Source organism: Pinus tabuliformis, chromosome J (genome assembly GCF_031772625.1).
Source record: "Pinus tabuliformis cultivar Carrire ecotype Pingquan chromosome J, CPIR1, whole genome shotgun sequence".
Taxonomy (NCBI): Eukaryota; Viridiplantae; Streptophyta; class Pinopsida; order Pinales; family Pinaceae; genus Pinus; species Pinus tabuliformis.
The window spans coordinates 206,498,450-206,511,515 of record NC_142295.1 but is presented as its reverse complement, the minus strand read 5'-3'; the positions used below and the strand labels follow the sequence as shown (position 1 = coordinate 206,511,515).

General features: G+C 37.7%; 1 protein-coding gene across 1 annotated transcript in view; it reads right to left on the bottom strand.

The window, feature by feature from the left end:
• The window catches only part of LOC149226406 (cullin-4-like), an 87,023-nt gene that overhangs the window by 20,878 nt on the left and 53,079 nt on the right, over positions 1 to 13,066 (bottom strand). The window contains exons 4-9 of the mRNA XM_089377481.1: positions 4,281 to 4,461; positions 4,063 to 4,185; positions 3,667 to 3,954; positions 2,809 to 2,934; positions 2,587 to 2,688; positions 2,434 to 2,487 (exon numbers count right to left, since the gene is read on the bottom strand). Of these exons, the coding sequence (XP_089233607.1) occupies positions 2,434 to 2,487; positions 2,587 to 2,688; positions 2,809 to 2,934; positions 3,667 to 3,954; positions 4,063 to 4,185; positions 4,281 to 4,461 (874 nt within the window). The remainder of the gene's footprint in view (positions 1 to 2,433; positions 2,488 to 2,586; positions 2,689 to 2,808; positions 2,935 to 3,666; positions 3,955 to 4,062; positions 4,186 to 4,280; positions 4,462 to 13,066) is intronic.

Here is a 13,066-nt window from a genome sequence, read left to right as displayed (position 1 = left end):
TATCTCCTTTAAGGTACCTACATAAACCTGTAAATAAAATAGATAAGCTTATGTGGCGGTTCTGATTATAGTTTCCAGTTGTTATCTATAGTCTGTGCCTATAATTGCCACCTGTGTCAGAAGCTTGCCAAATGCTATCTGGAAAAGCCTCAAACGAACTCCCTCAGGCAGTCACAAATACTATCTTCCAATCCCAATTCTTTAATCTGTTACCTACATCACTCCACAACGTAAATATTCAACAAATTATGGTGACATTTTACCTGCAATAACAGTATTTAGGTTGTGGCACGTTCATTCTATCATCCTTTGCACAATAGTGATAGTCTCCGTCAATATCCTGTGCAAAAGCTACCAGCCTATCTCAGACAATCATCATGTCATAATCCCGAGGAAAACATGGATTTATTTAACCCAAGGTAAACTGTATTTCTGAAACATATACATGTTCATCATATACTGAAGAAGAATGGCTGGCTAAATTGGCATCTTAGATGTAAAAATGCACTTGTCACCAATACAGTTGGTCACAAGTTATACCTCTTTTTCTAACTTACCTTCTATGTTGCTTGTAGGATTTCTGTTTTCTGTTCTTCTCAAGGGGATTTAAGAAGAAACTCCATCAAAATTTGGATCAAGAAAACATTTGGAAGAACAGCTATCCTGGGTTGAGCATTGATGTAATATCTGAGATTAATATTCTGATGTCTCTAGTAGCCCAATAAACTTACCTAATTCCACGGGAATCAATATGTAGAACTCTGACAAAAAATGTTCGCAAACTATGTCAACAAGACACTCTAAATCATCACAACACACCATCCAATTTAAATGCACTGAACTATCTTCTAAGTTTAAAAGGAAAGAACTGTGAAAACCAATGAATATCAATAAATACCTCTTTGAAGAACAAGCTTTACATGCCTCTGGAAATTATTAAGTGAAATGCTTGTGAAACATGGTTGTTCATTACTCATTAAGTGTGGTACATAGATTTTCCTCAAACCATCATTCAGTAATACTTGGCCTAATTTGAGTATCGGGGTCTCTAATATCTACTACTAAATTAGTGGAACCATGAACTGCCCTATAATAGTAAATCAACACTGCACAAGAATGCCCATCTCCTCATGATTGTTCAAAATAAAGTGGAACCCAACAGCAAACCATAATCCTCATTACTAAAAATAGCCCTCGGAAATCCATCTAACAAATATCACTATCCAATTTAAATGCACTGAACTATCTCCTGTGTAAGCTTAAAAGAGAAGAACCATGAAAACCAATGAATATCAATAAGCCTCTTTGAAGAACAAGCTGAACATGCCACTGGAAATTACTAGGTGAAATGCTTATGAAGAAAGATCATTCATTACTCATTAAGAGTGTTGCATAGAATTTCCTCAAACCATCATTCAATAATACTTGACCTAATTTGAGTACGAGGGTATCTAATATGATAATATCTACTACTAAAATGGTGGAAACCATGCACTGCCCTGTAATAGTAAATCAACACTGCGCAAGAATGTCCATCTCCTCATGATTGTTTTAAAATAAAGTGGACCTCAACAGGAATACATAATCCTCATCATTAAAAAGTAGGCCTTTGCAGTCCATCTAACAATTATAATGTTTCTGGGGACTGTTAAAATAATGCATAGAAGTGAGGATCCACCAATAGCAAGAAAGATTCTATGCTGATGACACCATCGTGAAATGCTGGGATACTGCTCCAATTAATGGAACTTCCAGTGTCTTTACCAATGTTTAGGCTGAACAGATCGTTAGGAAATAATTGAATATATGAGAAATCCTTTGGACAGGCTAAAATAATACTGTCTCTCGTGAGTTGATTCCACCCCTATGTTTAAGGCAAATATATACCTCTGCATCTAGTTGGACTTTCAGGCATCGCGACCAGAAGCTGCCACTTGCAACAACTCCCCAAAACTATGGACATTGTTCATATTCCTATAACATCAAGGTCGATGGCAGCATTTCAATCACCCCTATGCCTCCAATTCGTTGGGCATTGACAGACAAAATCCACCTGACTCTTTTCAGTCACTAAATGACAAGACAACTTTCACCTAGGCCAGTAAGAGTGTATATGGTCGCTTCTTAGGTGGGCATCAAGCTATACACTGGTGTCTAAGGTGCTCCAAATGATGGAAGCATCCTACAGGACGACATTTCTGGTAAGTTTGAGACGTGACCATGCCTTGGGAATTGCAATAGCAGATCATCAAATTGATAGCTGTTGTTAAAAAGTCCAGACAAAGTACACAGGATGGTGACAGAAAATGGTCTTCAACATGGCAATCTGGGCTTCAACACAATGTTACGACTATCTCAAGTGAATATCTCCTATCAAATATCCAGAAATAAACTTAAAGGGGACTAATGAAAAGTAATTTATAGTAAACAAACCTTGAACATTCCTTCAAGTTTATTTGTGAACTGGCTTCCACACTCTGTCTTCAGCTGCAAGTTTAAGGAGAAGGGCCAAAAGATATTAGAAAATACATAACCAGATAATAACAACAGACGTGAACTTGTGATCTAGGGTTGGGATAGATATACCTTAGAAATCATTGACTTCTCTGCATCAATGGATGCACTTTTTCCTAAAAGCAGTCTTTTTGCAAGATCTTTTTTATAGAATGCTTCAAAGACATCTTTTCCCTGAGTTATCAAAAAATGCAAAGGTAAACATCTTAATTGTATCATCTTAGATGAAGCTGGTGATCCAGCTTGAACATGTTATATAAGACTTTTATAAATAAATATCAGTTGGTCACTTACTTGAATGAACCTGAACAAAACAAGAACTCTATCTAGTGTGTTCTCCAACTCCTCCTCTGAAGTACCCTTGTTACCAGATCGAAGTTTCTCATCAAGAAATTTGGCAATAAGTTCTGCTGGCCGGTTCTGCAGCCAAAGGCCATAATTCAGATAAATGCAAAAGCAATATATCTAATATTATGAATGCAATTGCCTGCCTAAAAACATTCTTTCATTACTCACATTTAGCTATTCTGTCATTAATCCTTTCAAACTTCTTGTCTCAATTTGATAATCAAGAGCATGAATTCAATGAAACATTCCTAGTTCTTATTCTTTATTTTGAGAATGATATTAGAATTCAAACAATATATCACCTTAAGTATGACTTTAAGTAAGATCCATGTTTGATAGTAAATCAAACCCCTTGCTGACTGTTAGCTGAGTACTAATGCTGTTCACGATGTTACTTTTAAGTTAACGCATCAATGTTTGGAAGTATTGAGTTAAGAATTCCCAGAAAACAAGTATAAGGTTTGTAGCATGATGAACTTACAAAATTTGAAACTTGGGTGTGCAATAATCTTCAAGCAGAGAATGCTAAGGAGATTTTGAATTTCAGCTAAGGGCAGCATACAAATATTGAGAGAAATACAATTAAATATTTTAATTTTTCTGAGTAGAAATCTCCAAGTTCTTATCCTCTAATCACTCCCTCGATTAATTAATAAAGATAACCTTTACAGCAAGAATCATGTACTTTATGATTTAGGTAATTTGAAGGAGCTACCAAGATATACAAGATGAAACAACAGACAGAATGGAAAGTTAAATCTGTATAAACAGAAAGAAAATGTGCATAAACATATAGTAACTAACCTGCCTTAGGTTTATCAGATGCTCAAAGGCATCCTTGATAGTATTAGAAAAGGCTTCATTTTTCAAAAAACTTTCTTCCCATATTGTATCAAGCCGAGCTTTCAAGTCTAGAAGTGATGACACCATGTCCTTGTCTTTCATTTCATCCAATACAATGCCTTGCCCAGTAGCTTTAATGTATGCACTAAGAGCCTGCCGAAGCAGCTCAAGTGCACTCACCCTAGAAAAAAGAGAGTACATGCGCTGAAGGTCGGGAATGCGATTGGCATCCATGAGCAACGTAAATCCCTGGGAAAATCATGTCAAATAAATACAGAACTATCAATAGTAAGTGATTAATTGGCTCATCAAACAACTTTTCAGCATAGAGACATGCACTCAGACTAGACAATTAACCTTATCCAGAATTGCATGCGTGTGACGATCCAGCAGTTGCTTCTCTGCAGTGGCCACCAATGCTTTTCTAGTACATGCATCCAAGTAAAGAACACAACGTTCGTGCTCCTCGTGCAACCTTGCCTGTGAATTCTCTAGATGAAGATCATGTTATTAAGTGCTCAGCAAAAATCTCATAAATAACATCAGTGCATTTTGCATAAAGGATGGCAACCAACCTCAACATGTTTTAAATAATCTGGAACATCAGACAGCTGCATATATCTTACACCTTCAGATGCATAAAACTCTGCAGTGCCTTCGAGGAACGGCTTTTCAAAACTCTCTGAATAAATTCCAAGTGCAGTGAACATCCTCAAAAGATGGTTTAGCAGAGTCCTGTCAACTGCTTCGCCCATTCTAGTCACCGACAGAATCAATGCCAAACACTTACAATAAGAAACCTTAGCAAATAAATGATCATCTGCTTACACATCCAACAACTACTCCCAGCTTTTAAACATGATGAAATTAACATGTGAGGTATAACAGCTTTTCACCTCTAAACATTTGTAAATGTATTACCTGGCAGAAAACTGACTGCATATAATACAATATCGGTACCAGTTTTACATATGAATTTAACCATCAAGGTTATAGATAAAGATAGACAATAACATAGAAAGAGAACACTACTATTATTGAAAACAAGTCTGCTAGCACCACCAAGTATCAGAGCACAAAACACTAACTATTATCAAACACAATTTGTACAATATTGATAACCATTAAGATGAATAAAAGCTCAGTCACTGTGGATGCTCAAAGAATAGTTAAATGTCTTAAATGGGCATGCCAAGGTAGGAATGGTTCAAATCCTTCAAACTTATGACTCCAATTGCTTGAATTCCTTTCAGGTAGGCAATGGACTCCTGCAAGTGAAAGGGGCTTTCAGCATTTCTATTTTTGTTTTGTCTTACTTAAGTAGTTTTTTATGAAATGAAAATGTAATGTCTTCTTGTTTCAGTTTTTAAGAATTTACAAACAGTCTGTAGTAGGCAAACTAGGATCATACGAACTCAGTCTACATGTTGATTGGCTTTGTGCTCTTCTAGCCTTCCTTCTCAGCTGGCTGGTGCCAAAATCTTTGTAAAGGGAGTTCACTCCCACATCTTTTTTGAATGAAACTCAATACCCGATTGTGTTTTAAAAAAAATTACAAGAACTGCCATTTTCCATATTACAGACGTATTCCAGATTTTGCAAAAAGACCCAATCGAAGAGAGGACATTATATCGTGTTTGCATATCATCATCACTCTCAACATCAGCATATACGATGAATAAACATACTTGCAAGGTTCAATCAGAATTGACGAGGAACTTGATTTTGCCAATACATGACTTTGTAGCTTCAATGATCAACAGACTTGACTTTTCTTGCTTGAATCGATTCTTTGTAGTGTATATTGTCATTCTCAAAAGTGTCTCCTTCAAGCAGTCTTGGTATCGTTGTTACACTATAGAGCTGAATCTTCCACAGACTTGTGCCACAAAGACGAGTTTGAACTATTGGACATACCACAGAGAGTTCAGATGAGTTGAATAATTGGATGCCATAGATTCAGACTTTTGGTTCCACTAGATTTGCAAATGTTTTGAGGAGCAGCACAACCTTTCTTCCAATGAAGCAAACTTCATTTATTAAGATGTTTTTTATGACAGTGATCCTTCTTTCCTTCTCTATTAGAAACTGAGTTTCTATTGTTCATGAGATATATATAGGTCTTCAAGATGTCATACTAATGATTTTATACAATGCAGAGACACTTGATGTCTATAATGCAACTTTTCCAAATAAAGGTACTTCAATCTTTTCAGAGCCAAAATAAGGATCACTTAATACATACTTGAATTTTTTACTGAGGCAACTTTCCTTTTGTCCTTCGAATTTTATGGCAGTACTTTTCTTGATTTTGCATCTGAGACTTCATGAGAAGCTTTCGACCTTTAGTATTCTTTCACCATTGGATTTGAGTTTCTTGTAACCTTGCCTTTCTGAACCAATCTATTGAGACTGATTTTCCCAATCTTACCAAGGCTTTCAGACTCTTGAACCTTCTGAGGTAACTTTGGTCCAAGGAACTGAGTTTTGATTTAATGTATTCTACTATGAGGCCTCTTCAGCCCATTGAGATGAGATTTATGAGTTCGATCCACGAGATTTTGCCCTAGATTACGGAAATATGAGATGGTATAATTCCAGAACTTTGCATAGAATGGATTCAAAGACTTCGCATCACATATATATAGAACTAGGATATTATGACAAAGAATATGCCTTTCAACAAAAGTATAAGATCCCCACAGACTTCGCAATAGCCTCAAGACTCTGCTACCAGATTCAAATTCTTCCACATTGAGAATAGCTTCAGAACTTCGTATGAATCACAGATAACTTATGCTCCACAGACTTCGTCTTTGTCACAGAGATTTACCATTGAAATAGGCACACATAGATATAGGGAAGATTTTTTCCTTCAAAGGAATACTAGATCGAGGTAAATATGATGATCAAGATGCTTCAGACTTCGGCCCGTATTACTTCGTCCTTCTTTTCTTCAAAACAGACATATCTAAGTTCAGATCCGTGTGCTTTAAGAGTGATACGAATGGCTATTCTGGTGGTGACCTCATGATACAAGCAAATTCTGGTAGATATCTTTTCTGGCTTTGATTAAGCATCTTGGGCTGCTTGTATCTCAAAATAGATCCTGAACTATGGCAGAAATGACTAGCTCTAACAACATGTTGAAATTCAAGTGCACTCTAGAATTACTGAGCATGATAATTACTTGTGACAGATATATCTCTTTATTTCTAGCATTTACTTTTATTTAGTTATGTCATCAAGCAATTAAACATCCAAAATGGATAAATTAAGTAGAGATCATAGTGCACAAGAAACAAGAGACACCAGAAATTAGGCCAGAGGCCAAGGAAAAACCCACAAGGGGAAAACCCAACAATCCTTTCCTTATAGAATCTTTATCAACAAGATAAATCCAAGTCACATCTCACCAGACTAATAGACCAATTATCCAAGTGCCAAGTCATCCCACCGCCAATAGCCCAAACGCTACCACAACTCTGTCCACAATATATTCAACAAGTTTGTCACGTGTCTCTCCTTAGATCCCATGTCCCATAGAGATAGAGTGCCTCAGGTAGCTCGTATTCCACAGAGACAATAGTCCTCAAGTAGCTCACATTATCACAAAGAAGGAACTTCGTATATTCACAAAAAGAGCCTTTTCAAAACTCCGTATATATGGAACTGACATGAAAGTTCGAACTGCTCATAAGTTAGCCTCAGAAACCTCACATTACTGCCTCAGAATCTCGCATTTCTGCCTGGGGAATCTCCTTCTTCTCGCCTTAGATCAGATCATCGAAGCTTGTGTTTAATGGAGACAAATTGGCTCTATTTATAGTTGTTTGTTCATGTGAAGGGACAAACCTTTTGGGCAAGCCAACTTGTCTTCCAAAGGGTCGACTTGGTCTACTTGGAAACATAAAAATATATACTTTTAAAATCCAATTTTCTTTCTTTTAAATGTCCAAATGTGACATAATAGAATAATTTTTCTTTTGACTCAAATAAATTCTTTTTGAATCATTAAAAAATCATAATTATGAAGACTGAACCTCGTTACAATTTCAAAAGATCAAACCCTATATGGATCCTCAATCTCCTTGGTTGATCTGGATCTCTAATGCTTCCCTTCTGCATTTCTCCTCTCCTTATCCATGCTCTCTATAAATTTTCATTGAGCTAAATCATTAACCATAATCTCCAAAGTGACTAATCATTAAGGTTGGACCTTGGCTCACTTGAGATCAACAATTGAGATTAAAATATAATCATTTAGAGTAAATTATTTTACTTTTCCTGAGATTACTTTAGCTTAATTAGCCAACATAATAATTGTGTGCTTTTCCTAAGATTAAAACTTAGGCTAAGTTACAATAACAACTTGCTCACATTTGAGCAAGTGTCCCGAGGAGACTTTGGGCAACTTTTGCATGTCTAAACACTTAGGCCTATGTAGAAGTACCTACTTGAGCTACAAACATCAACACTCCCTCTTAGCAAAGGTACTTTTGTCCCCTAGAATTGGCTTTGGTCTTTAATTGCATCCATTGACATGGCTAGTCCCTCTAAACTAGAAGCCTCCCCTACCCCCTAGTCTTGAAACATCCTCTAAGTCTTGCTCCCCTTAGACTGGTTCCCAAAAAGCTCCCGCTCCTAAATGTCCTATAAGGTCATCTCATGCCAAGAGACCCAGACAAACTTGGATGAATCTGTTGACTACTCCTCCCCACCCAAACCTAAATCCTAACTCCCTCTAAGTTGCTTAACCTTTGAAGCTACCTGTTCCTTGGTCTTTATCACTCTGCTACTTCTTTCCATTGCTCGAATACGCTAGCCCTTTGGTCTATATAGGTTTCTCTCTCTAACTCCAATGGCATGGCCCTCTTCAAAGCTAGATCTCATGGTCAAATCAATGTTTGTCCATCTAGGAACATTTCAGAAAACTCCTTCTCTATCATAGATACTAAGCGCAGACTCCACCTGAGTTCTTGCACCCATACCACATCCTTCACCTCCAATCTACCTCTTGACTCAAGTTGGAATATCAGTGTTCCAACCCCCTTCATCACATGTTTGGAATCAACATCAAACTATTCATGTAGTTCTGAGTGCCACTCAATTAGGCTGCCAAACAACTCACATGCTCCCACCTTGGTGCTTGTGATAAGTCCTTTCAGGACCCACAAGAAAATTATTAGTTTATAAATCCATTAGGATCTCCCTTGTGGATATGTCTCAATCCTTTGAGACATCCACTAAAACTAAGTTTCTCCCAAACTCTCAACTAGTACAATCTCACTCTCTACCCCTCAAGGATGACCATTGGCAATCCTACTAACAAACTTGGTGTTGTCCTTCATACCCTGTTGTTGGCTATAACTGCCAAATCGTGCCTGTCGTGACAAATCCCCTGTCTGGCAACCCTACAACCCCTCGGGGTTGGCTTGCTCATAGCCCACTTAGCCCTACTCGTGGCTAACCACCTATGCTACAATTGCTCCTTGCAACAACTCCTCGCAACTAGTCATTGTCTTCCTCGACGATTTACAAAACTATTCTCTTCCACCTACCCCTAACAACTTCAAGTTTGTGCTCCCACGTTGACCTCTTGGCTCTAGCAATCTGGCCCTGCTAGTTGCTCTACCGTCATCCATGTGCAAACTTAATAATATTGACCCAACACCACTCTACCTAACCCTTGCTTGGTACCAACTTCCTCTATACCAGCGATTACAGCCAAACCCGGCATGTTTGTTGCCATACAACCAGCCCTCCAATGTGCTTGTGAGTCTCTGCTAGTGTTTCACGCTATCTTGGTGGTGGTACACACGGACATCGGCTAGGGCTATGCTATTGCTCGACCCCTCCGTAGCCACTTTCCAATGCACTATACCCCCGAATGTCAGCTTTGTCCATACGATTAGGTGTAGTTACCTGCTTGTGGTTCCTTTAACCCCTAACTATTCTGCTTTCAGTTGGCTATCTACACCCAAACTCCATAAAATGTCTACAACCCCACACTGTTGTGTGATGGAAGCCTCTTTGGGCCTCATCTTTGTTGCATGCTTGTTTCCTTGCTAATTCTTGGTTAGTTGTTTTCCCTAACTTGGTTGCCCTGTCATGGATCCTCTACTATGGATTCTCTATCAGTATTTTGCGGCCCTTAGCAACTACAATCATCTTAACATGCACATCCCAACTGCACCTACTAGAAATTTGACCAACTTTGAACCCTTTGTCGTTGCTCTCTTATCTGTTACCTATTGTCTGTTGGACCTCCCCACGACCTGCCACCTTCCTTTCGTGCATGTACGCAACCTTGTACTCTACACTAGGTGTTTCAGCTTGGTGGCTAGTGGAGTCGACTACAGGTTAGCTGACAGTTGGCTTGTCGATCGTTGCCTCCTTTTTATTTTATATTTTTTTATTAACTTTTCAATTCACCTTTAGCCGTCATACAACGTACAGCCTCTGATATTTTGATTTTTGAGCTGAAAAATTTTAGATTTGTGCATCATATGATCACAGGGTAACCTAGCCCCAATGACCCCTTTACAAACTTGGCACTTGCGTGATTCAAAGATCGATTCTCAAAGTTTCAAGCTCTAATACCATGTTAATTTTTCCTTGAACCTAGAACCCGATAATTCACTAACCTAGCAGATTACAAATCTATCGAATGAAAGCACAACCAAGTTATTAACTTAATTAGTAGAAGCAAAATTTTACATAACCAATCTCAATCACAATGACACAAACAAATTTTGCTCAATCAATAGTTCATCATTAAAATTTTGAACTTACTTGTTGGGTTCTCGTCCTGGGATAATGGCCCAACTAAGAAAATTACATATATACAATACTTTGGATCTGATTCAGCAAATCAGGCCCTAGATTGGTCCTCGATCTCCTTCGTTGATCTGGATCTCCAATTCTCCCCTTTTACACTTCCTCGAACCCAGCACACTAGAATGGAAGTCCTTCTCCACTCCCCATTAAGATTCCTCTCTCAATATCTTGTGTTGTTGTATGGTGTCTTCTCATCTCCTTAGCCTTTCTTTTATAACTTTTGCCTTTCCTTTATAACTTTTACATTGAGCTAAATCCCTAGCCCTAATCTCCAAAATGATTGATGACCTATATTATATCTCACCTCACTTGAGATCAATGGTGGAGATTAAAAAATAATCATTAAAGTAATTTACTCTACTTCTACTTTTCCTAAGCTTACTTTAGATTAATTAGCCAACATAATAATTATGTGCCTTTCCAAAGATTAAAACCTATGCTAATTTACAATAGCAACTTGCTCACAGTGGAGTAGTTGTCCTAAGGAGACTTTGGACAATTTATGCACACCTAGACACTTAGGTCTGTGCAAAAGTATCAGTCAGAGCAATAAACATCAACAAAATGTCATGACTCTAAACATCGTGTGACATTGGTATTTCCAAGAGACTCTATGAGTAGGTTATTAATGGGCATCCTACAACCTTTCTACTTTTATTTAGAGCATCATAGGAAGTAAAGTTGCCCCTCTCTCCATACATATTGGGAATATTCATTTATGAGATAGAGTCTCTACAAAAATAATACATTAGGGAGTAATATGGATGTCTTGTACAAAATGTCCTAATTACCAAACTCCTATTTGATGATGATGTGATTCTTCTTGAATAGTCTCATAAATGAGCTTCAAACATAGATTGATGTCTTCTACTAGTTTTTGGCATTTCCATCCTTTGCAAACATTGATAAACCTTAGCAAAAATAATGTTATGGTATTGACTCTTAATGTGTCCAAGAGTTGTTTGTCACATTACAATGTGTTCTTCAAAAGTAGTGAGATCAAGTTGACCACAACATAAACATACTTGGGGGGTAAGTTCAAAATCCTCAAGGTTTAGCTCAATGAAATGCTTCCTACCCCAACTTAGCAAATGCATATGGATCACTCTACGTGCTCAAGGGACGCTGCTTCAAATTCATTTTCAGAAATCTCTTCCAAGATGCTTCTCTAAAACTTGATTATCAATGCTAGTGTATTCTATAACAGCGCTAGCATATAAGGGCCTAGCTTACTTCCACATCACTAAGTTAAGGTTGATAGAATGCAAGGAATTATGCTAGAATGGATGATTCACTACACAGGAACTGCCTCCAAGGCTATTATTCAAACAAAGTTTTGTCTTCTTCCTCTGTTAAAACCAAACTTTTGGATACTCAATCTTGGGGAGGGAGAGGTACTCCTTATTAGATATTTGCTTCCACAAGCCCCTCAAGCAAAGAGGATATTGGTTCTTTGAAGCTTTTTCGTTTCTAAGCCTACTGGCATCTTTGATGATCACATCCCCCCTTTGAAGGACTTCATGGATGACCCTAGTCGTGTCTCACCCTTGAACAAGAGTTAAACATGTTGGTTAGAGAGAATATCCATCAATAATACATTGAGGTCACCTATATCGCCCACCTCAATGGCCTCAACCCTAAGATGGCATTCTACTTCAAGCACCTCATGCAACTAAAGGATGATCTTATTGATGAACCTAGCATACCCGTAGACACTAGATGTATAGCTTCAAGATTCCTTTAGACCAAGTCTAGGTTTGCACTCACTAGTTCAAATTAATATAAATGATCACATTTCGTAGTTGGAGAGGATTTGTTATCTATGTTGCATGTTGAACACTGAGTCAAAGAAGCACCTCATCTTCAAGTGAATTGTTTACTACAATACAAGAGGGAGGTTCCAATACCTATATTGTAACTCAAGGGGTTTCCTTACTACTTTATTTCTACATCAAAACCAAAGATGCCTAAATTCTACACGGGAGGTGTTATGACACAATAAAGATCTTACAAGAACATCTGAGGCCAAACCTGATTGGTCAAATCACTTTATTTCTTCCTTCTATTACATATGTTGGTGGTTGTAAGCAACTAGCAAAGATCCACGACACATTCGACACAACTTTTCTACAACATCATGTCATCTTGACTCTAGAATCACCCTTAAGTACATTATCATACTATATTGGCTCCTACAATGTGGTTGGTTGTAGAACAAGAACAACTTCATCCTCCACCTATACTTTCACATCTGTTTGCAATGTGGATACGAGGGCTTCCCTCTTCACCCTCTCATATAGCTCCTGCTTATGATGAGCAGCCCTATATCATGCTTTATCAAAGTATATGCTTTTGGCTAACACTTATTCATTAGGTTAGTGTATTGTACTTTATATTTTAGCTTCTGAGAATTGCATTGGTGCAACTTGTTAATATGGATTGTACTCTATATAGGTTTTTAAATTAACACATCCATATCTCTTTCTTCATAAAACATTCCATATTAGAGTGGTTAAGTGAA